The 24,249-nt window shown below is 40.8% G+C and overlaps 1 protein-coding gene across 1 annotated transcript in view; it reads right to left on the bottom strand.

The window, feature by feature from the left end:
* tmtc2a (transmembrane O-mannosyltransferase targeting cadherins 2a) overlaps positions 1-24,249 on the bottom strand; it is a 55,299-nt gene that overhangs the window by 11,720 nt on the left and 19,330 nt on the right. Inside the window, exons 2-8 of the mRNA XM_028570781.1 lie at positions 18,376-18,991; positions 5,276-6,110; positions 4,628-4,742; positions 3,766-3,851; positions 2,833-3,017; positions 2,604-2,682; positions 1,324-1,445 (exon numbers count right to left, since the gene is read on the bottom strand). Coding sequence (XP_028426582.1) covers positions 1,324-1,445; positions 2,604-2,682; positions 2,833-3,017; positions 3,766-3,851; positions 4,628-4,742; positions 5,276-6,110; positions 18,376-18,991 — 2,038 coding nt within the window. The remainder of the gene's footprint in view (positions 1-1,323; positions 1,446-2,603; positions 2,683-2,832; positions 3,018-3,765; positions 3,852-4,627; positions 4,743-5,275; positions 6,111-18,375; positions 18,992-24,249) is intronic.

The raw sequence follows: 24,249 nt of genomic DNA, 5'->3' as shown, positions 1-24,249 counted from the left end.
CAGGACAAGACTTCAGTTTGACCTTTCATCCCTGTGTCTGTATTGTCAATTGACTCCAGCAGCACAGCCCAAAATATAGCTGATGGAGTGATTCAATAAGGAAGGGGAGTAATTGCATTATAAGCCTGTCCACTGGCCCATTGTCCAGGGTCCATCCAATCTCCTGTTCACTAAGCCCTGTAGTAATGAAGGGGGGGCTCTCTGAGAGTCCCTGCATGGATCTGCAGTCCTAAGCCTGAGGTAGCACAGCAGATGTCCAGCCACACTGGCCGACGCTATCTTGAAATTGTTCTTTACATGTATGTGTGTGTGTATGTGCGTATGTGCGTGCTGTGTATATCTTCAAATCTTTCAACAAAGAGAGGAAATGATCAGAACTAAGGTTTAAAGCCTGTGACGGTTGCGGCTGCGAGTATGTAAGGCACTGTAGGTTGGTTTCCTCAGCACCCAAGGCTGTGGAAGGGAAGGGGTCAAACATGTCATGGGGGGTAACAGAGAGCACGCAGTTCAACTCCTACATCTAAACTTAAATCAGCTGTGAACACATCTGTTGTATCATACACCTGTTTTTGTTTTTATGGAATGGGAGAGGTGGCGGGAGGACGGGAAGTGGGAGTTTTCCCTGCAGAAAAAAAAACACGAGAAGGGCAAGGTAACATTTGGGAGAAGTTGGGAAAACTTGCGTGCCCTTGATGTCTTCTAACACTCACATGTACATACAGATACACAGAGTGAGGGAAGGAAAACAAACATAATCTGGTGCTCATCCAATCACATAGGGGTTGCTTTCATCCACAGCAGACAAACTCCCCACGTCTGTGACCCTCAGACGTCAAGCGTGAATTAAAGCCACTATTTGACTGGTTTATTAAAACTATTTGGCATCAGTTCTGGATCAGGGTCAATCCAAGGCCACCGGAAAGATATTTATCGCTTCAATCAGTTCTTCTTTCACACTGTGTGATCCTTTTTTCATCCAAGTAGTTGTGCTCAAGGTCAAACACTATATCCATGAATGCATCACAAGTCCTCAAGCTGATTTCTGATCAGGGGAGAGTAGTTTGTTAAGCATGCACCTTTCAGAGTCGGAAGCTCACGCCTCATAACAATCATCACAGTTCTCCAGGCTCTGCGGAGGAATCGATAGGAAGGGTTGCTTGCTCCCATAAGTCACTCAATATGCATTATTCATCACTCCACGCTGCCACTTCAGGCCCATGTTTAATTACACTCTGCCAGGTTGTTAACCACTGCAATTGTTTCTAAGATAATGCTTTGGCCTGCCTTATGATTCTTACTGTGTGTGTCAGTAATGGGACTTACAATGATGGACAGGTGTTTGCCATAAGTGAGGTGGGCAGGGATATGGTCAGGCTTGGCCCTGAGGGACTCTCTGTACCAGTGGCCTGCTTCCTCCAGCCTGTTCAGCCTCATGTAGGCCTCTCCTGAAACACAACACAGATCAAGATTAGTTATTTAGGATGATAATGATTAAAATCAATTTCCAACTACGGAAAGCTTTTCAAGGCCTGCAAGGTGTTGCATGAAGCAGGAATCCTCATACAGAACATGATTCTTTTCGGATGTCATACGAGTTTATGAAATAATAATATCAATAAATGCAGCGAAAATACATGATTTCATGCTTCCAAAATATAATAATGGTCTATAGGGTCTACTTTACTACATTATTTTTCAACTAAAAAAACAAATACGGCTGTTTTATCCTTTTTTACTTTTATTATTGACACACTAGTTTCCTGTGAACCACCTGTTTAAGCCACATTCTACAATGCTTCTCAAAGAATCGCTCCCTAACAGGTGCAGGACAGATGAACTGAACTCTGCCTCTTATCCATAGGGTCAGCATTCCTCACATGCTGAATAAATACCCCAGTGTTGGGAAGTAAACACAGTTTTCTCTGAGAGAACAATTGTTTTGTTTAAACCTCTGTGAGATTTGGTTTGATCTGAGGACATGCTGTTGGCCCCTGGGGTAAAATGACATCATTCCCCTGGACATCGCACTAATGCAAACACTCCATCAGCCCCTCCCTCCATCTGACAAAACACACTTCCCATTCTCATTTAGCCAAGAAATATTTGCAGACATCTCCCAACAATCTCAGCTATGCTGTCACGATGAGCTTCCAATAATGTTATTAGTGTTATAATAACAGAGAGAGCGATGTGATTTATTGCACGGATTAGCTTCAATCCTCTGCAAGAGAACACAAAGTCTGCACAGTGTTGGACTCAAACAGGTGGTCCAAGTCTTCTGGAGGTTTTTTTTTTGTGTGAAATAAGTTGATGTCAATTTGTTGATATAATTCAAAGCTCAGATAAAATGGAAAACAAACATCTTAAATGGAAACTAACATGTAAAATTCATCGCTGGAACTTAAGCCAAACTTGTCTCAGGTCTACATTGTTTTACTTACGTTATAAAACAAGCATGACGTTGTTTTTCATAATAAAATGGTTATGTTACCTCATTAGAATACTAATAAACATTTCAAAGTAGGTGTCACCAAAGTAGTTAAATGTGTTTTCCTGCAATTTCAGTTTCTGCATTTCAAACAAAGATTCAGGGTGAAACTTACCCATCATGTTGAAAAGGCTGTGTGGTGCAAACTGTCTGGGCATTTTCTGTACCGCTTCCTTATAAACAGACAGGGCCTCCTGAAGCGGAGGACAAAGGTTAACTTAGTTTTTGTTTTACATCAGTATCATACAGGCCTTGTAATTGACTAGGGACTCTTTGTGAAAACAGGCTTTGCGATCTAAACGGTTTCCTGTTAAATTCTAAATGGTGAAACTTGTAGTCCGAACCTCCTGCTGGCCCTGTTCATGGAGCAGTTTTCCCAGGTTGTACAGGCAGCTGGTGACAGAGCTCTTGTGGGCGTGGGGGTCCTTCAAGTTCTCATCTGGAATGTCGGCACAAGTCAGAAAGGTGCGCTTGGCCTCCTCTAGGTTGCCCTGGTTCATCAGGATGATTCCTGTGTTCAAGTAGGCTGCTGTGAAGAGGAGAAGATGTTGATTAAATTAAAATTCCAAAACACAAGATAAGATCCTGCTGTCCCTCACACATTCATTGTGCATTCATTGAACATTAGAATCCAAACAACTAAAGTCATTTTCTAAAGCTGTCAAACTCAAAAATGCATATTCTTTGCTTATTATATAATCAAGACAGTGAAAACCTTCTGTATTTAAGAGTGGAGAAGATGTGGACTATATACAAAGATAGTTGGGGAAGATGGACATGCAATAATATAACAAAAAGGAGACAGGACAGAGGTCAAAGGCAGATTATATTACCATAAGAAAAGTAAGTAAGAAAAAGAAATTGGGCTAAAAGGAGATGAAGCTGGGGAAGAATTAAAGATAACTTATCAACTTGGAAAACTAGTCTGGAGCCTGCCCTGTTTCTTTCATGAAATTGTCCTTGGTACAGTAAAAGACAAACCCTCATCTCACATGCGAGCACTCAAGTGTGAGATTGAATCTCATCATTTCCCCGTCAAGCTGAAATAACCTGAATATGGCCCTCCAAATGAGCACGTGGCATAAGAATATCTAGTTCAGCATTCAAATTGGACCATAATGGTGGTCCAATAAGGGACATTTAACTCACATCTGACTAATAAATAAACACCAAATACCAAAATCGAGTAATGTGCGAGAACATCTAATCGCTGACAACTCTTCCCCTGATCATGACCACCGCTGCAAAATGAGATTTTCTTTTTTAAGTTCACTTACATGCCAGTGTTGGCCGACTCCCAATGGCCAGTTTGTAATAATGCAGTGCCTCAGAAAAATTCTCATTCTCCTGCAGCAGCAAGCCACTAATAGACAGAAAACAAGACAAAAGCGTGAGACATTTTACAACACCATAAACTGCATGACTAAGATTTGTCTTGTTATTTTGAATCTGTGGAGGTTTATCTAAAATGACAGCGCGTCAAAGTGACAAGGGGACTTTGGGTGAACGCTGGGAAATAAAACAACAAACTGTAGCAGCTTCTGTATCCCTTACCCAATATACCAATGCATTACTCCCAATATACCCAACCATCCATCATATTCAAATAGCACCTCAGTTTCAAAGAATGAACATCATCATTCTGTTTTCCCTTCTCCCTATGTTGCTTTGCCAGCTTCCTGACACTCGTAACTTGAGAGGGAACAGAGAAGTAGGGAGAAAAACAGTGTCAGCATGAGAGCAGGAGACATGGCTCTGCTTTGAGGTTTTGGCACCTTTGACACTCTTATGTTGCAGGATTGGAAGCGGCTTTGTGTCCTCCCACAGGCCCTGCAAACCAAGACTAATCAAATCAGTAGCAGAAAGTACAAAGAGCCACCAGGGACAAAGTTATTTCCTCTTTGTTACACTCTTGCATCACACTTGGCTCACTTGCTTCTATCCTCATGTATTAGATCTATTTTTTTTTTTTTTTAGGTTCTTCATGTCTGTCACTCTCTCTGTATGCCTGTTCCCCTTCTCCCTTTCCGCCTTTCTTGTTCTGCCACTGCAACATCAAGTGATGGATGGGAGGAATCGCAACTCGTTTGTGTCAAGACTTTGCAAACAGGAGTGGGAGCGGTCGCCTTTAACACTCACAGGTTATACAGCATGTCAGCCATGTTCCCTCGGTGGTGCAGAGCGTTTCTGTATGCTTTCTCCGCTTCCGCCATCTTGCCCTGGTTCTTCAGTACGTTCCCCAAGTTTCCCCAGGCTATGGGAGACACGTGTCAGTCAAAAGTTGCACTTTCAGAGCGGAAAAACTCAATGCTGGTATTCATTTAAAGATAGTGCTATTGCTTGCCAATAATAATAATAAGGTTGAATAAATCAGGTAATTCAATGACAAATTATCACAAACACCTTTGTTACAATTTGTAAATAGTATTGCTTACGTTCATTGATTGATTGAATGACTTCTGTGTGTATTTACAAATCCAGTTTTGCGTGGAGGAGCAGAAAGTCATATTGTGGATTTCTCTGCCGACTTAACTGTGTTGCAGTCCCCAAAGCAGAGATGTGAGTGCATTTAAATGTGTGTGTTTATTGCTTATGATTATAAATCCAACTTTTCATTCAAGACGAATAATACGTTATTTCTTCATTCAAAGGTTACACTGCCTTTCTTTAAATCAGCTTTTGGTGCTTGACAGTTTTTGATACTCCTACGCAGAGGTTTCTGTCCGTACTTAAACAGTATTGAAGTTTGTTGCCCATCTCTCAGGATAAACGCCGCCCTTCTCTTACCTTTAGCAGGATTCACACTAATCCCAGACTTGTAGAGATTCTCCTCATTGCTCCAGTCACTGTTTCTTTGAACAGTTCTGAGTCCATTCAGCAGCACTAGTCCTGTACAGAGACACAACAGTAAGGCCTTGCAGCCTCTAGTCCTCTGTCTGACGTACAAGGTTCTTGCACCAGCAGCAACCAGTAAACAAAAGCCTATACTGGGGATGTATAGTACCCTCTCTGCAATGACAAAACCTACATAAAAGAATAGGTTTGTGGCTGGGATGAAAGGCAATGAGAGGATGCCTAACGAAAATAGTACTAGGTGTTCTGTAGGGGGCAGGGGCGTCCGTGGAGGGCAGTGGTGGAGTCCAGCTGACCCGTTCAGGGTGGTCTTTGGCGGCCCCTGGTCTGTGTTATGGTTTGTGTCAGGGGCATGGTAACCATTCCCATTGGTGATTGATTTCCCATTAGTGACATAGGCTTTTCCATTGGTTTCCTTGGCTTTGGAGGCGGGGCCACGAAGGCCAAACAAACCCAGGAGGATAAATCCTCCATAAAAGGCAACAGTGTGAAGGTTCCTCCAGTCAGCCAAGGACCTAACCAAGGGCACAGCGTCCATGGACCAATCGAAACTGAGTTTGTCGGGGCAGAGCAGCAGCCAGACGTTGGCGACCGGCAAGTGGAGGAATGTTAGTGTTCGAGTGAGAAAATGTGGCGAGTCAGCTGCAGGGTTGTCAGAGTTGGAGAAGTTCGGAGGCTTATTGCCCATCCAGTAGAGGCGAGCAGACAGCAGAATCACTCCCCAGGAAGCCAGCACGGCGAGACTCAGCAAAACACTGATGTTCTTTTTCTGAAAGAGCAGAGAGAGAGAAAAAGTCACGCTAAAGGAAAACACCTAAATCAACATTTCAGTCCAGAAGAGCTTAGTCAAAGTCACAATATTTTGTTCCAGAGCACCTGAATTGGTTTTCATTTCAGAAGGCTATTTTAATACCTGTCAAGTTATGGGTCTGGATCAGAGCAACAGTGGTCCTATAAATGTATTGGTGGTCTCTGTAGACAACAAGTTATTAAGAAGGATGTTCCAGTATTTCAGTGTGAGCTGTTAGGGTTTGATTTATAAAGCCACCTTTGAAAAAAAGAAAATAAAAAGCTCTGAAATATATTATCCCACCATCCCATATAGAAAAAGAAACTGTGCAAAGCAATCTCTGGAATGTTTTTGATAGCTGCCTGGGGCATAAACCGCACTCACGTACAATTATACAGTTCTTTGTAATGCTAGCATACTTCTTAAAATTAAAATGCACCATAGCCAGAATCAACACAGCTCTATTTACATGGAAATAGAGAAATTTGACATATTCAAACTGGTGAAAAACATTTCATTTGGATTTGGACAGCTGTGCGCTGTACTGGATGTCACTTTCAGTCAGCAACAATGTGACTGTTTACATCAAGATATAATCTTTTTTTAATGGAATATGTCATTCAAACTGGGGAAAGACACATTATGTATTTTGAATTTCACATTTGCATTTGCCAATAATTTCGAAAATTTTAAGAACATTTTATAAAGGATAACAGGGTAAAAACCAAACAAAAGAGACAAAAATTACCACGTGAAATGAAGATTTTCTTCTACTATTTTTCCATATGTTCGTAAACCACACTCCACTCAGTTCTGACCTAGTTCAGGTCAACTTTGAAGTAAATTTGAAGCATGAGAGGCTTTCTCTCTAAGTCTCTCCTCATTGCCTGTCAGGATTTCAGAGTGTGACTGGTAATCAGCTTAGGACTCATTGTGTTGGTATGTAGATGCTGTTTACATCTCATAAGAGCATTAATTCTGCAGCATGATCACCATTAGGTCCTCTGTCACGCAACACCTTTAAACTAACTATCACATGCCAACCGGTTGTCACTGCAGCGGCCCCTACTGAATGGTCCCTTTATAAACATAAAATCGTGTTAAACTCCTAATGGCTGTATTGATACATATTTGGAAGGAGACATAGAGGACATTTGGTTGGTGACTCTCTAGGAAAATCAGTCTTTGGTGCAAATTAGATTCAAAGCCAGACTCCCCAGGGTCAAAACTACAGTATAATTCATTTCAGTTGCTCTAATTGGACTATATATGTGTCTGGAAGTCTACAGTTTGAGTTACAGTTGCAAAGACATGACAAGGTTGTGCGATCACATCCTTGACTTCTTGACCTTAGATCACTGGCTTGTTAAATTACAGAAACGGGAATGCGTAGCCGTAAGACAGCGATACATCTTCTGTCTGCTCCGTCAGATTTCTTCAAAACAACATTTTGATATGCTTTCTGAAATCAATTACTGCTTAAATCTGATTAAGTGTTGTGTTTTGCTCAAGATTAAGTACATCTGATTTCATTTCTTTCAATAAATACCGATTAAACTAAAATGTCATACAGGCTTATTGACAGAGACAGCCTGGCATGGTCCTGAGCAAAAAGTGCTTGTTATTCATGTTACTAACAGAGTTTACCTAATGGACTAAAAAACGACAAAACATCATGTGTGATGAGCACAATGATGCTGCTCACTTCCTAATTTCCGAGCCCATTTATTCTTTCTGAGCACCAGTAATACTTAATATGAACTCTATTTGAACCTGGCCAGGGGGAATTAGAGCTGTGTGTGTGTGTGTGTGTGTGTGTGTGTGTGTGCGCACACAAATGCATGCCTTCATAATGTAAATGCTGTTTATACTGTGTGGTATTATAGCCCAGGACAGGAGACGTTAACATATTAGTAGTCAAGTAGTTATCATACAGTATTAGCTTCTATAACTCAAAGTGTTGATCCAGTGTAGCCCTACTTTTCTTTTGATCTCTAGTGAGTTTACTCTACTACAGCAATAATTTAGACTCACTGTATAATCTGCTTTAAATTAATTGCACAATAGACAGATACGAACTACGCAGAGCACAAAGAACAAGCTTTCATTTGTCTCATTAATAAACTTTTGAGAGAAATATTCCCTCTCTTACAATGAGCATGAAAGAGTATAAGCTTGCGTCTTATTTTAAGAACCATGATGGAAAACACAAGTTATCCATAACAAACCCATGTTAGGATTAAAATAAGAGGTTTAGCATTGACTCGCGTGACCTATACTGGCTCCAGTTGATTTCTCCACATCTCAAATGGAAAAGCATGTTCTCTCAAGAGGTTGGCTGAGGGAGGAAGTGTAGGTACAGCTTGGTACAGAGAGCCACTTGTCGATAATAAGGTTGAAAAGGGCCAGTTCATGGAGTACAACATTTGGAGAAGCAGTGAGGAAATGAGACTGGAAAAAAATTGGATATTGATTTGGATGCTGAAAGGTGGTACACAAAGGATAAGAGAGAGTGCCTTTTACACAAAAAGGGGGGTGTGCTTATTGATGGATGAGCGCATATTGCCTGTCAAGGGAGGAAACTGTCTGAGAAATCCAATTCTGCTTGGTATAAGAAGATAAGCCAATTCCAGCAAGAGAGTCATTTGTGGTATTAAAGCGAGTGAGCTTCATTTTACCCGTCCCCGCCTGGTCTATTTCTAAATCGTTCCATAATTGACTTCCCGATCAATCACACAACTCAAACTGCAAGCAAGCATGCTAGAGCGGAGGCTGCATCTGCTTTTAAATGATGGATGACCACACATTCACGCACTCAGCAGCAAATAACTATAGTTTTTTAGCCAACTTAACACAAGCATGTGTGTGATTTTAGAAGCAACAGGTTGATGAATAGCATGGAAGAAGTAAAAGGATGGCTGGTTTTATTTTCTGCATTGCTAAAGTCTGGTATGACTTTCCTTCTCTCAGTAGAGTCTTCTGTGGTCAATTGAAAATAGATCTCCAATAAACTAACCTCCGCCCTCTAACAACTGAATTATTCCCTAATCAACTACACCGTTTAATTGCTCTAAAAATTCATTTAAGCTCTATTCTATCTCCTGTTGATTTATAGATTTTTCAAACAATTCCAGCTTACATTGTCTTTCTAAGGCCACAGGAATATTGGCAGGGCACATACTGACTAATACAGCCCTTAAAATGAGCTGATTTTGTGCTTTTGCGGTAATTTACAACTATTTTGATTCTCTAATTGTACATACATTTTAAGTAAGTACAGTGGCTTAATGCCTAAGATGAATCATAAAATGGGCACTTACAGGTATCTATGAATCTGCTCTGGGAATTAAATTTGAAAACTACTGCTACGTTTACACGTGGCCGGCTATTTTCATAAACGGACATTTCAACCTCTCAGTTTTCAGAAAAGTGTTCTTTTATATGTACCCGTATATGCTGTCAATGCAGTCAAGAGCACGCCAGACCTGTAGGTGGCAGTGTAACAAGAAGCTCAAGCCCACGTTAGCCAATCAGAATCCCGACAATAGCAACAATGGCAACCAATCACATCCTTTTTCTCTCTCTCGGCTGCCTAAACCTCCGTTTGTCTCAGTTTACATGCAAACGTGCAAACGAAGTTTTCCAAAATCCCACTTTGGCCGGAGTTTTTAGAAATAATCAATTTCTGTGATAAACGGGGTTTTCGTGTAAATGAGAGGCCAAACCGCAGGAAAATATCTGCGTCTTCCCTTCGTGTAAACGGGGCCTAACTAAATTGTAGACATTTCTTGGACCTCTTATACCCTGTTAACACGTACATGGTTATTTTAAAAAACTGAGACATTTCCCTATGTTTGTGCCCTTTGTTTACACGCAAACAGAGAATTCGCCCCTGAAAGCGATTCTTTCTAAAAACTCCGGCCAGAGTGGAAATTTTGGAAAACTTTGTTTGCACGTTTGCATGTAAACTGAGACAAACAGTTTAGGCAGCCGAGGAAGTGATTTGCTGCAGTTGTTGCTATTTTCGGGATTCTGATTGGCTAACGTGGGCTTGAGTTTCTCGTTACACTGCCACCTACAGTTTTGGCATGCTCTTGACGGCATTGACTGCATATATATATATATATATATATATATATATATATATATATATATATATATATATATATATATATATATATATATATATATATACACACACACACACACACACACACACAGGTACGTGTAAATGAACACTTTTCTGAAAACTGACAGCTGTGCACAATGTTATTTTTGAAAACGGAGAGGTTGAAATGTTTATGAAAATAGCCGGCCACGTATAAACGTAGCATAATATGGTGCACACTGAGTCCTGGCAGGAGAAGCACAGGTGCAACTGATCCCACTAACGATGGCCCTGCCACACTCACGTGTTCCAGTAAGGTCAACACCAGCTCAGACCTAATTAAGGTTATGAGTCACACCTGCATTTGACAAGCCCGACTAAAACAACAAGAAAGGCCTCTTCTGCTTCTACATTTCCTTGTAAGTAAAAAGAAAAAGAAAAACTTTGTTTATATAAACTCAATGAAAAACATCTAATTGCCTTTTACACCAACCTGAAGTGGTCAGGCTGATTTCTTGGCTTCAACCAGAAAACTTAAATGAACTCTTGTGTTGTCCTGTCCTCCCTGATAAATCGATCGAAAATGTACCCTTTTCTAGACTCTTTTTTTCAACGTTCTTGACGCTTTTTTGAAGTTTCTGTCGCTTTTTCTGCGCTCTTATTTTTTTTCTTTACCACCAGATTCATCACTAACACCGACCTATCAGGCCGGCTACACACTGGATGCGTGGAGTGAGCGTGTCTGCTGCGTGGCGTGTCCTTTTTTGTTTTTCGGCTCCCATGTTAAGAGGTTAGAGCTTGCACACTGCCTGCATGACACGCATGTCTCAGGCGCGGCTCGAAGCCGGGCCGAAAGCGAGTACATGCTAAAAATAGAACCAACGCCTATTTTTACACGCGACACGCAAGCGTGTTGGAAGCGTTTCCATTCAAAATAAAATAGGAAAAGATGTTTATATGTCATTTTGACACAAATACATTTAATAAATGACATTTTGATTTTTGAACGTCTATAGGTTTTGACATAAATGCAGATATAAATGTAATTTAGAAAAATAATAATAAATAATTATTTATTTTCAAATATTGATTATGGATGGGCAGGCACACAAATGTGTGTTTATATTTGTGGGTAACAGTGTGTATGTAATGGGTATGAGAATGCTGCGCAGGTTCCTTTTTTGGCTGCCTTTTATTTGTTTTATTTCATTGTTGTTTTATTTTCTATTGTTTGTATTTTCATGTTGTCATGATACATGTATTACATTTGTACCATGTATATATTTGTATGGTGTTGCATTACCAAAATAAATAAAAATGTTCTTTTCAAATATTGCACCTGTCAATATAGAACAAAATATTCTGTAGCCTATTTTGCCGTCAATACTGCCGACGTTGTCTTTGCTGTTATCAAATCAGTATATATTTATGTTTAACATGAAGTATAATACTGCTTGAGTGCAGTAATCAATGGGAAACAGACACGTACAGACAAGGCTAGCAGCAGCAGTGCCGCGTCAGACACGTTTCTGTTGTGCAAAGACATAGAACGCAACAGAAACGCCACGCTCACGCCATGCATCCAGTTTGTAGCCGGCCTTAGTTTTACACTTAATTTTGAAATTATATCTATTCTTGGAGTTAAAAAAAGCTGAAATTATGAATTATTTTGACTAACAGTTAAAATCAGAGGAACATATGTTGAGAGAATCCCGGACTGGTATATGTCAAAGTTTAGTCAGGATACTGTTTTGAAACAATTTCATTTTTTAAACCGATTTTTAATTATACTCAGAGCATTTCTATGGAACCATGTGTGTACTTTTTGTGCAATTTGCTTGAAATAAATCCATATATCTGATATTAAAAACGTTTTCAAACAGGGTCAAATTCAACCCGAGGACAACAAGAGGGTTAAGTCAAATTCAAGCATTTATGTATACATGCCTTTTCCCATGTCAATGGCCATTTGAACTGTGGCTGATGCTAATACAAAGTCCAGCAAAAAAAAAAAAAATCGCATGGAAAGTTACCCCGGACTGAAATCCAAACGCAGTTAGCCACAATAGCTAATCCAGGGGGTTACTTTCTGTATTTACTTTAAGTTTTCTTCTAATTTCCCTGTAACTAACTTAAATTCCTGGGAACATGTTCTAGCTATGATTGATTGGCCTTCATGCGATCTGTTTGGATCCATGTAGGACGGCTGGCATAATCCCCAGCCAACTGTCAAATGCAACATCCCGCGCGCTCCAAGCCCTTGAAACCTTCCACATATCGCCTCCACTTTGGATACTCATTTGGAAATTCAACGTCAATTTCTCTGTACTTTTTTTTTCTCTTTCAGTTTATTATCCACTTTTTTTTCAAATTAACCCTTCTCTCGTTCCCTCCGTCACTCTCTTTCCACACATAAACATGCAGTATTAAACTCCCGAGCCTTCATCTTTTAACGGTGCCATTCATTAATAGCTCCGGTTTTATTAATCCCAGAAGTGTGTGGTCTGACTGTTGACACTGTAGTGTGCAGAGTGTTTAAAACATATCTGAAGAAACAGCGGGATACGGCTGACTTGCATACGATCACTGTTTAAAGCGGCTGTGGACTGACGCAGGACAGCAGGGGATCAATCTTTCGGACTTTTCTAGTTAAAGTCATGTCCAATTTAAATGGCTCATAACTCTTTCCAGCATACTGGGCTGATTGTGCATGGGTTTTCTACTACTTGTTTGAGAAATTTAATGCAAAAGTTATCTTGTTATCCTCCAAAATCTATTTAAGAAAATGTTGGTTATTATAATAACCATAGATTTATTGTATTTCCAAAATAGAGACAAACTAAACAAGCATCATGCCAACCGTAACGTTTAGTTGCCAAGTATTCTTGAAAAGATCAATTTGGAAAGAAATCTTGCATTACAGTTGAGGTGGAAGCTACATCAACCTACTGCGGAGCAATTCTTTCTCAGTGACGTGTGCATGGAAAGGCCTTCAAAGTTCTGGACACACTGTTTGCCCAACACACATCCAGCAGTGCTCACATTTGATGCATTACCAGTGACATGCTAAATTGTGATGAAAGGTACAATGAGGCATGCATGCAGCTCTCTAATGTGTTGTAGATTCTGCTGACTTGGCGCAAGTCACCCAAGTCATCAGACAGCAACATTGGCTGGCATTGAGAGGGCTGACTTTGATAAAGTGACCTAATTACCCCATAGTTCTCTCCATGAAAGCCTTGCTGCTGCTGGCACAGAGACCTGTAATGAGACGGGTCACAGGTTGAAGCCTCGCGTGTTGTCTGCCAAGACAGCTGATAAAAGCAGGGGGTGCCGGCGGTGTTAACTTGACACTAAAAGAGCTTCCTGTTTGAGTAATATAGGGACATCAGTGTGAAAGGGAATAAGCTTGATGTAATGTCATGCACCTGATTTAGTTTTGTTGGCTTTGCTGTAGTTACCTGACAGACATTCATCAATTAATTTGTGCTATTGAAGATTCATCATTATGAACAGCTTAAACACGCGTTCCAAGTACGAAAATACAATGGGCCTCTTTCAAGAACCACTTGCACAAACAGATGAGTTCTTAATTGGCATGTAAAAGTTATTTAAGGTCCCGTTTACACTTGTTACTTCAAATGTCTTGTGTCCGGATAAAATCCGCATTGGGAATTTAAAATGCCACATATGCGTCACCGTCGGTTGGATCACAAATCGGATTGCTATGTCTTGGTTTTCCCGTGCTACATGTAAACCAGTGTTGGCCCCACTACAGCCCAGAGGGTACTGGTAATGCGTCTGAAGCTGTATGGTGACTGAGAAAAAGGCTGGAAGGAAAATAACTTTGCACATTTTAGCATGTTGGTTATAACAATTAACACTTAGCAACAACTATCTATAGGCAACCACATGAATGAATCCCATTTATGGACTATAATAAGTTGAATCGAGCTATTCAAAACAGGTTTGTGCTGTTAAGATGGTTTGCTGAAACTGCTTTTTTTTTGTGTAAGATAAGATGAAAGATGAAAGTTTAAACATGTCGTACTTTTGGCATTGTATACCCATGAACGCAAGCTAAATAAAGAGCATGCAGCAGAACATGAAGGGCATAGTCTCATAGCCGAATGCTTCTGCTACAAGGAAATTTGGCACCACATCAGCTGGTTACTTCTATTGTCCATGTGCCTCACATAAAATGCAATATCTGTCATCCTTCATTTAACTCCAGGTGAACACACTGAAGTTTCAGTAAGAAAATACAAAGGCGTGAAGTATGGAGAATTAGGGAGAGTGAGATAAAGTCCTCACATATAATCCAGCCTTTTTACTGGAGGAACTGTATTAAATGTCACACCTTTGATTTAGAGCTTTTAAAGCAAACTATATCCCTGGACCTCGTCTAAAGCCTCGAGACTCTTTCATCAACCTGTTTGTTTTAGCCATTGACAAACTAAGAGTGGAAAGAACAAAGACACAATGATGTTCTTATAATGCTAGCGTGTGCGACTCATTGAGCCTTCTCAATAGGCTGCTGTGCTAACACCGCACCTTTCTTTGTCTCCATCAATCACTTTCTAACTCTCCCTCCGCCCTACCTCTTCTCATTTCCAATCTCATCTCAGTCTGATTAGGGAGTTAATAGGATGAGAAATGGAGTGATGGCTGAAGTGCATCTGTCCCCTCCGCTAGCTGCAGCTGATTTGCATTGCCTTATTGTTTGTGGCTGCTGAGAGCCAGCGGTGAGATAATGTGATCTTTTGCTTTATTGTGAAAGAAATGGAACATTTTTGATTGAATCGCATAGCATGTGATACAGACGCCAAGTCGTCCAGTAGGTGAGAAAGACCAAGAACAGATAAAGGAAAGGAAGTGAGGGCATAGTTTCCCTCTCCCTTTGCTTATTCTCTCTCGGTATCCCTCTCCCTTTTGTTTTCCCATGCGTCCCGAGACGTCTGGCTCATAATCGAGGAAACGACTGCCCCCGTGGCTGGCCCCGGCACATAACGAGCTCCCCGCCAAGATAACTGTGACCGGGGCAAAAAGAGGAGGGCATTGCCAGAGTGATAAACGAGCCAGATGTGCTGGAGGTGGCGGTGGGGCGCTGGAGGGTTGGCACCAGGAGCTGACAGGCTGGCACAGGGATGCTGCCCAGGGCTATTGTGTCTGGGAAGAGAGGTGGAGGCAACTGATGATATCCCAGCTCTCCTGTGTGATAAATACAAAGGGAAATGGGATTCTGACAAGCACTGAGGGTGATGAAATCTTTCAAACTGTAATGCAACAGACTGGAACAAGTGGTGCTGGATGTCTTTCAGGTTGTGGTTTCATTTCCGAGGCTCTGTCTCTACGGTCTTTGTTTATACACGGGCAGACAAAAGAACGGGGACAACTGATGATACAATATAATCCCGACATATACTGCATTTTAAGGATTGAAATTTTATCAGTAGATTTCTTGTCAATATTTCTTTCTATTTCACAATTTTAGGTTGAGACTATGTGGGGTGGGCGATTCAACAATTATCACCTGTTCAACCCCACTGACTCACCTGTTTGTCAGTCAGTACAAACCTATACTGTGCAGCCAATGCAAGGCAATTCATTTTAATTTCCAATATGTCATATTAAACAAAAGTTAGGCCCTGAATCATGTTTTACATCTTGCTTCTCTAAAAGCCAAAGATCTTTAGTCGCACAGTTAAGAACTGGTATTCTTCCTCTGGCCATTGAGGGTGGCAGATTAAAAAATATTCAGGAGGAAAACAAATGAATAAAATGATTTAGAAGTGGAAAATAAGCCATTTTCCTTTGTACTCATGATTATATAATTATATATTGTCTTCTTCATCATCTGCAAGAGAGTTGCATCCTTTTTCCTGCTGCGTAGATGCTCCAATATGATTTAGCAGCTTTAATAAATTATGTAAAGATGTAAAGGACGTGTTGTTTTGCACCTGTGCAAAGGTCTAACAGTCGTGACACACACACACACACACACACACACACACACACAAGTCAATTCTACAGAGCACTGAGAAGAAAAAACATTACTCCCTCTCTCTCTGCTCTCTGATTTCTCTGGACCGCTCACCGCAGGCCCTCTAATAACAGTTGTGGGTTATCATTCTGCCAGAAACGACTACTGGAGAAGCTGCCCCACAGGTATGGTAAAGCCTTACACACTTGAAGGTAAAACATGTTTTCATTCGGAGGCTGGCTGTGTAAACAGGATAGTCACGCTGAAGTTTGTATACACCAGAAGGTTTCACAGGACGTTTGTGATATATTCTACAAGGATAAAAACCATGCAACAAACAGAGGTATTTATAGATGTTTCCTCAAGAAAAAACAACTATAAAAAGATTCCCGTGCACACACACACCATTTAGAGCCAGACTGTCCTTGCTCAGTAAACCCAAGGGGACTTTTTATTACGCTAGTTATGCATTTTATGAGGGCCATCATGTTGGCTAAGGAGCAGTTTCTCTAATCAAATGTAGATTGCCTATGAGAGGAGCTTTTCCAGTCAAACACTGATCCCTTTAATCAGATCAGTCACTGCGACAAGGTTGTCCTTCTCAGATAACTGGAGTTTGAAGGGGAAAATGGAGTCCTGTAGTTTTTCCTGCAGAGAAAGTATGGGCTACGGTCGAATAGTCTTTTTTTGCTTAGGAAGGTTCCCAACTGAGAGAAATGAACCAAACGTATCTAAGTGGCAGCCACAATAAGAGTTGGTCCAATTCTCTGATTGCTAAGGAAAGGTGCTTCAATGCTTAATTTTTTATCTCCCTGACGGCACAAAACTTTAAAACAGGAAAGGAGATAATGCCGTCCCCATATTTCCTTGCAGCAGCAACATTTTAAGCGACGCACCATTATGCAGTTCACGGAAACAAACAATATGCCTGTCTGCTGAAACTTTAGAATTATTTTCATATAATCAATGTAGTTGGGATTCATGTCGATAAATGAATGGACATGAGCCTGCAAGAATGCATAGGGCAAAATATCTAACATACGCTTGTAGTAGTCAAATTGTTGTATTTCACCACGTCAGACCCACATCAATAACATCCTTAACTCATAAACTTTGGAACTCTCTCCGGTTGGACCTAAGATCTGTAGACACTGTGGACGCTTTTAAAGAGCACCATCTGTTTAGACTGGCTATAGTTTAGTTTTTTGACGTTTTTAGCTTGATGACCCCAAAATGGATGCCAATAAGATTCTGAATGGTAAGTTTACTTTTAAAAAGTCCAAAGTGATCTGTGTGTTTTGTCGTTGTGAACTGAGCTATCATCGCAGCACATCCAGTCTGAAAAACACTTGATGGCCAAGCACACAGCTGATGTGAATTCTCCGCCCCCTCTTCAAAGCCAGGCAACAAAAGCACAAAGCAAGACGATCCACTTTTCCATGTTGATAAAAGCATTAAAATGAGAAAAAATAATGGGACAAAATTAAATCAAGGGACATTTAGAAAAGATAAAAATGTGCGATTAATTGCAAGTTAACTATGACATTAATGCGATTAATCGCAATTAAATATTTTAATCGTTTGACAGCACTAGTTTGTACATTTGTGTATGTTTGGACAGCTTGCTCGAGAAGTGGAACAAATCATTTACCAGAGTAGGACGTGTTCCTGTTTTTCTGCACATACCTTTTGTCACCTTCAATTTAAAAAAAACAACTCACCCCGAAAATAGCTTTTCCTGTGCAATGGCTCTTTTTCCCCAAAACAAACACAAACACACATAATGAGGCTGAGATCCTAATCTAAATCTCCTTGCATTAATGTGTATCTATTTACTGCAGCAAACTGAAGTTGGTGGCAGTGTTGCGAGGAAGTGGAAAACTTCCCCTGTGCATATAGTTTCTTCCTGTTTAGCAGATGACAAATGAGAATAGCTTTTTTATGCGCCAACTGTGCGCTTTGCACCAGCAAACAGCTTTCCTAATTACACTCCTAATGAAAAGCAAACAGCACGCACACACAAAACTTAATCCACCATACAGGAACCATTAACAGCTGGCTGGATGAGGTATGCCTCTGAGGGAGGGAAGAGGAAACTGGTAGACGCCAAGAGCCAGTGAACACACCGGCTCCTATGACATGCATTAATTTACCTTTCCAAGCAGGAGAAGAAGCGCCTGGGAAAACCGGAGTCTCTGGAACACAAAAAGGTCGTAGACAGCCGACACGGCCAGCACCGTCACCCCCTGCTCCTTCCACAGCATACTGGCTGCTGCACACCACAGGCAGCCCAGCATCCAGCCCCAGCACCGGGTGACTGAGCTGCCACCACATCGCCCGGGCTGACAAGTCCCACGTGGGTCCCTACGAAGTCCACAGTGTCTCATATAACAGAGAAGAGACAGCAAAAAAAACAACGCAGCACCAACGTCCGCCCTCCCAACCACACCAGCCACGGCTTCAGTGTGAACGGGATGAGAAGCAAAAAGAAGGCCAGCCAGCAAGCTCCACAGTCCTCCACCCAGAAGCGGGCGACTGAAGGCCGTGAAGAGGGCGGTGACAAGCCCATGCAGCACCACGTTCAGCAGGTGGTAGCCCCAGGGACGCAGGGCATGCAGGGTGTAGTTGAGGCGGAAGGAGAGGGTGCAGAGTGGACGGTAGGACTTGTGGCTGCCACTGTGAGTGAGCAGGGTGCCCCAGAAGTCGTCATACAGGATGTTGGTCCACGGCGTCTCAGGAAGAAGGTCCTGGTTGGTCTTGATGGCTCGGCTTAAGGAGCAGAAGAAAAAAAAATTGCAAAGAGTTCATCAAACAATATTTTTTAATATGATACATATTAAATGGTTACATTTATTAATTTTATTATTTTGGATCGTTTTTATAACCGTAAAGTTGTGGGCCATAAAGCCAAAACAATTAACGGAAAGTCGTTATAAATCTTTGATGGGACTTGCAGAGTTGGCTCTTATGTCATTCTGAGTGAAGTAGTCATGTAAATGATTGTTAATATATATTTATAACAAAATAAAATAAGAGCAACTTACTGCAACTAAGTTCTATATAAAATATATATGGCAGCTTTAAAATCAATAAAAAACATTGTATTATAGCAATTTCACATGCGAGTATGAATAAATCATTTATTTATATGGAGTTTTTTTGGACACACACATTACAACATGTGCCTGTATGGAATAATATGTTTTCCCCATTTCTGACAATGAAATCACAAGTGAAATTTAATAGACAAATGCAATGAGGACGCCAAATGTAATGATGAAATACACAGACGTGTGTGCATTTTTGCTCTCTCTCTCTCTCACACACACACACACACACACACACACACACTCTCTCTCTCTCTCTCTCTCTCTCTCTCTCTCTCTCTCTCTCACACAGGTTGTTTCACACCTCTGAGGCTGCTGTGGATTCTCATAATTAGTGGATCATTACTGGGGACATGAGCTGCAATCGTGTACAGTCACAGCCTGCAACAAATGAGGTTCACCACAGGGATTAAGAGTGATGAATAGCAGTCACAACAACTCAGAGTCGAATGGGAGAATCCCCCACAAGATTAGTATTATAAATAAAAAACATTTAAAAATCTGAATTGTGATGCGAGATAATAGTAACTTGGTGCAAAGGCAGCTGGTAGCTTTTGAAAAAGGGCTTTTGACTACTCAGCTGTAGACAATCCCACCCAACGAGTACCAAGCTGACTCATGTACTCGAGCAAACAAAGAAAATCTTATTTCAAATCATCTTTATAGTCAATGTAAACATAATTATAAAAGAAACCTATAATAAAAAGGGAAACCATGCATTCTGTCCTCTGAGGACAACCACAACACATGCTGATTTTTGTGCCAGGCCACAAATTGTTTTTGCAGGTTGCAATATGAGAACCTATGGTTATTTGATAATGGATTTCCAAGATTTGATCACACTGGACTAATGGCAATCTTCTTTCTCAGGGCTTGATTACAATCAGTGCTGTTTCTGTGCTTGTGCATGGCGCACCAGAGAGGGAAAAGGACAACGACAGGGGGCCAGCCGAGGACTTCCTTTGTCTGGAGATTGTAACTTAGTGCTGAGTGCATAAAGAAGAGGGAGGGAGAAATCGAGCTGCCAGCCTGTACCCAGCATGAGAGCAGGAAAGGTAAAACTGAAAGATTGACAATGAGGTGGAAAAAAAGCAGATGAATCCGGTGTCAAAGCGAGAATTGCTCTAGGTGTTAATCCTAATTTAAATGTTTTGTTTTCTCCTTCAACAGTCCTGTCATCGCGTGAGCTATAATAAATTCCTTCATTTCCCAGGATTGTTCTCCATCAGGGAAAGGAAAGTGGTTGTTTCTCAGGCTCGGAGTTGCAACAAGCCAAAGTAGAACTCTCCCTTGTCCGATATTTATAAGGACCCAATGCATTACATCATCCAGTTTACAAATCTTTTTTTTTTTACTGAAGTACTGAACAGTAAGCTATTATTCATAAAACAGTTTACAGTTCCAGTGTGGAGTATGATAAGATGACAGGAGGACTCAGGATATAAGAGCAATAAACATGTATTGAAAAGTAATGGTTATTAACATTGAAAGTTTTATTAATGCTGTATTTACATTAATGTCCTTGGAGACATTTTCACATTACTAAACCGACTATGTGACTTTCCTTAAAATTCACATAAAAGACTGAAAGAGAATAAATAGCATGTCCAAACCTACAATTGTGGCCATGTTTTTTTTCCACTTTACGGTCTCCTCAGGCAATAACAGCACACTATCAAATCCAAACATGGCTAGATTCACCCCCACCCAGCACCCTTGAGTCCCCTGGCATGCCTTGGATCTCAATACTCTCTGGAGACAAATAATTTAAATATTCAAATCAGCGCCAACCGCTCATCTCCCCTCCCTGCCCGGCACTGGAGGATAAAATGAAAGCATTGGCCATGAGGGTTTGGGAATTGGTTGAAAGTACTGGTTGTGTGTGTGTGTATGTGTGTGTTTGGAATAAATAGCTACATGCAAGGTGTCTGTGTGTGTGTGTGTGTGTGTGTGTGTGTGTGTGTGTGTGTGTTTGTGCGTGCGTGCATGTGACAGCAAAGGCTGCTCTGACGGCTTCATTGAGACCTGCCGCTGCAGCGGTGCAGATAGAGTGGTCTCCCGTAGTGATTGCTCTTACAGAGGGGGGTCTTTTGTATTCAGCCACCGTATGTGGGGCAGGCAGGCAGGCAGGCAGGCAGGCACTCTATTCACAATCCTCAAAGTACAGGACGGGCTTGGTCTTTTCAATTTTCGTCTTCTTTTTTTTTTTTGGGGGGAGGTAAAATCGGAGGGATTTCCATCAAAAGCTGAAAGGAGAATTTTTTTTTAGGTCCGTTTGTAATGGGGTGAGGTCTTCTTTCACCTGACCACTTCTTTTAGTGAAGAGAAAATTGGCTGTCTCTCAGTGTTTGGGTATGTGTCTTTTCAATATGCAAATGAAGCACTCCACCACCTCCTCAACAACAGTGATCTCACCACCAGTGATTTGCTTTTTTCATGTGCTGTGGCTGCCTACAGACTCCCACTTGGCCTCTTGTAGGGACTGTAGGCAAATATACATTACAATGTGCAAAATATAAGGAACTGACTGATCTGTACACTGATTAGGTGAATTAAAAGCCAATATTCATTATTATACCACTTCAGTCCCAAAGGAAGAAATGTGGACAAAAAGAGGAAGAGGTTGTTTTTTTAAAGATGACTCCATGATTTAGTAAGGGTGGAAAGGAAATCATTGCAGCTCCCAAAAATACAGCTAAGGTGGAGCTGAATCTACCAGCAGATATTCCATCCCTTTGTGCAGCAGCTATCAAAAGAGCTGGCCCATGGAATAAATAGATTTTCCCTCCTCTGTATATATTCATGTAACTGAGGGGATGAGGATATTCAACCTACAACAATTACTGTTAATCTGGTTATCAGCAGGTGTGTAAGTGGATACTTCTTCAGAGTTTCCTTACTGAAAATCATCTTAATTTTAAAAGGTGCTCTGTAGAATTTTCTTGTACACAAAGTTTTGTTAACAGTAACATGCATTGCATATATCCTATTGCATGTAGCGTAACTCTCACCAAAATGCAACGTAGGGTCTTTTTGTGAATGTACCCGAGTCAAACTTTCGTTTAAAAAGCATATTTAGGACGGAATCACCACTTTTAAGATTTACTGTATTTTCGTTTTTCGGTCAAATGGCCTTTAGAATGGGAGTTGTAGGGGTACTTTTATGCTAGCCTCAAAATAGCTATTTTTAAAACGAAAACCTAAACGAAAAACACAAACAATGTTGTCAATGCTTTTGTTCGTGTGTAGAGCACCTGGTGATACTTCGAGCAAAGTTTCATATTGTGTTAAGCCTTCTTAGTGTTTTAAAAATAGCTATTTTGAGGGTAGCATAAAAGCGCCCCTACTACTCCCATTCTAAAGGCCATTTGACCGAAAAACGAAAATACGGTAAATCTTAAAAGTGGTGATTCCGTCCTAAATATGCTTTTAAACAAAAGTTTGACTCGGGTACATTCACAAAAAGACCCTAGGTTGCATTTTGGCGAGAGTTACGCTTTAAGGTCTAACAAACATGTTGAATGCATTTTCTTTCTCATAAAACACTTGCAAAACCAAAAGAAAATTCTTCAAAAATGTAAATTGCGCATTTTTGATTGATTGCTAGTATTCTTCTTTACTGCCGTTGTTTATCGGATTGCTACGTTTCTTTCAACGTTTAAATCTTACAAATTAAACAAGTGTACATTCACAAAGCTGTACACAGGTTATGTGAGTTTAAGTCCCAAATTACAAGCAGACCTATTTACACACATGAGCACATAGTAATGTAAGCTATATAGGCTATTCCAAACAACTATTCCTAACCAATATCAATATTTACTATAGAAATTTAATTTGCATCCTGTGAAAAGAGTTGTTTTTGTAATTGCAGCCTTGTAAAGTTCAGTTTACAGATTTCAGATATGTACAAACACACACAGCACTGCACTACAGTAGATTATTCTCTCCCAATCTCTGACTCAATAAAACTACCTTTAGTTTAAATGTTTGTGTGTGCTCTATTAAAGGAACAGCAATATTAACTGCGTTGCAAAACACGGCACTTGAGTCTGTTTAAAATATTTGGGCTCTCGTCCTGCCTGCCTGTCTGCAGCATGTGCAATGGCCGGCCTCCTCCGCTCTAATAAACATCTGCAGTATAAACTGCCTTCACTTAACGCAATCAGGACTGGCTGAAATACAACCATTTGTAGCAGAGTGCATCCTCCTGCTCCCTGACGGCTGTAATGAGATGGATTAGCCAATCATCATGAAACCAGTGCTGTTAACGGATACTGGGCTGGGCAATATTTAATGGATCATCACCTCTTTGTTCATTTTCCCTTTTTTCCTTTTCCGTTTGCTACAATTATGTCTTTCTTTCTAGCCACCAACTTCCCCACCACCATTCTTTTATCTTGATTTCTAGTATTTATAAAGGTTATATCATTTCATCCATACATCTTATTAACATAACCATTAATTTCTTCCTTTCTGCTCCTTTATCCTTTTTATCTGTCTAGTCTTCCTTAATAATGTAACTCATTTGGTCTGCTGTGGTACCCAGCCCTTTTGAGTGTCCCTTGTCTGTCCAAGATCTCTTAAATTTCTATCTCCTTACTAAGCTATCTGAGTGCTAATTAATCACACCGACAGAGAGCTGCTGCAGACAGGCCTATTTACACAATGCTAGACTTGGGCTGGCGCACCGCTGAAGTAAACACACCACTGATGCTGCAAGCTTTGTGTGGGAGTAGGAGGAACGCAGATGATTAACACTGTGAGAGGAGAAATCCTCCGTACTGAAGAGACAAAACAAATCCATATCACAGTGGCACTGTGGACAACGTGTTGAGGTTAAAAGGCCATACACCTTAACGGCAACATCCTCAGTTTGATTCCAGGGAATCTTTTGTTGCATATCATCCCTCAGTCAAT

The sequence above is a fragment of the Perca flavescens genome, chromosome 23 (genome assembly GCF_004354835.1).
Source record: "Perca flavescens isolate YP-PL-M2 chromosome 23, PFLA_1.0, whole genome shotgun sequence".
In the NCBI taxonomy this organism is placed as follows: Eukaryota; Metazoa; Chordata; class Actinopteri; order Perciformes; family Percidae; genus Perca; species Perca flavescens.
The sequence above is the reverse complement of the archived record's forward strand: the minus strand, read 5'-3'. Positions and strand labels throughout refer to the sequence as shown.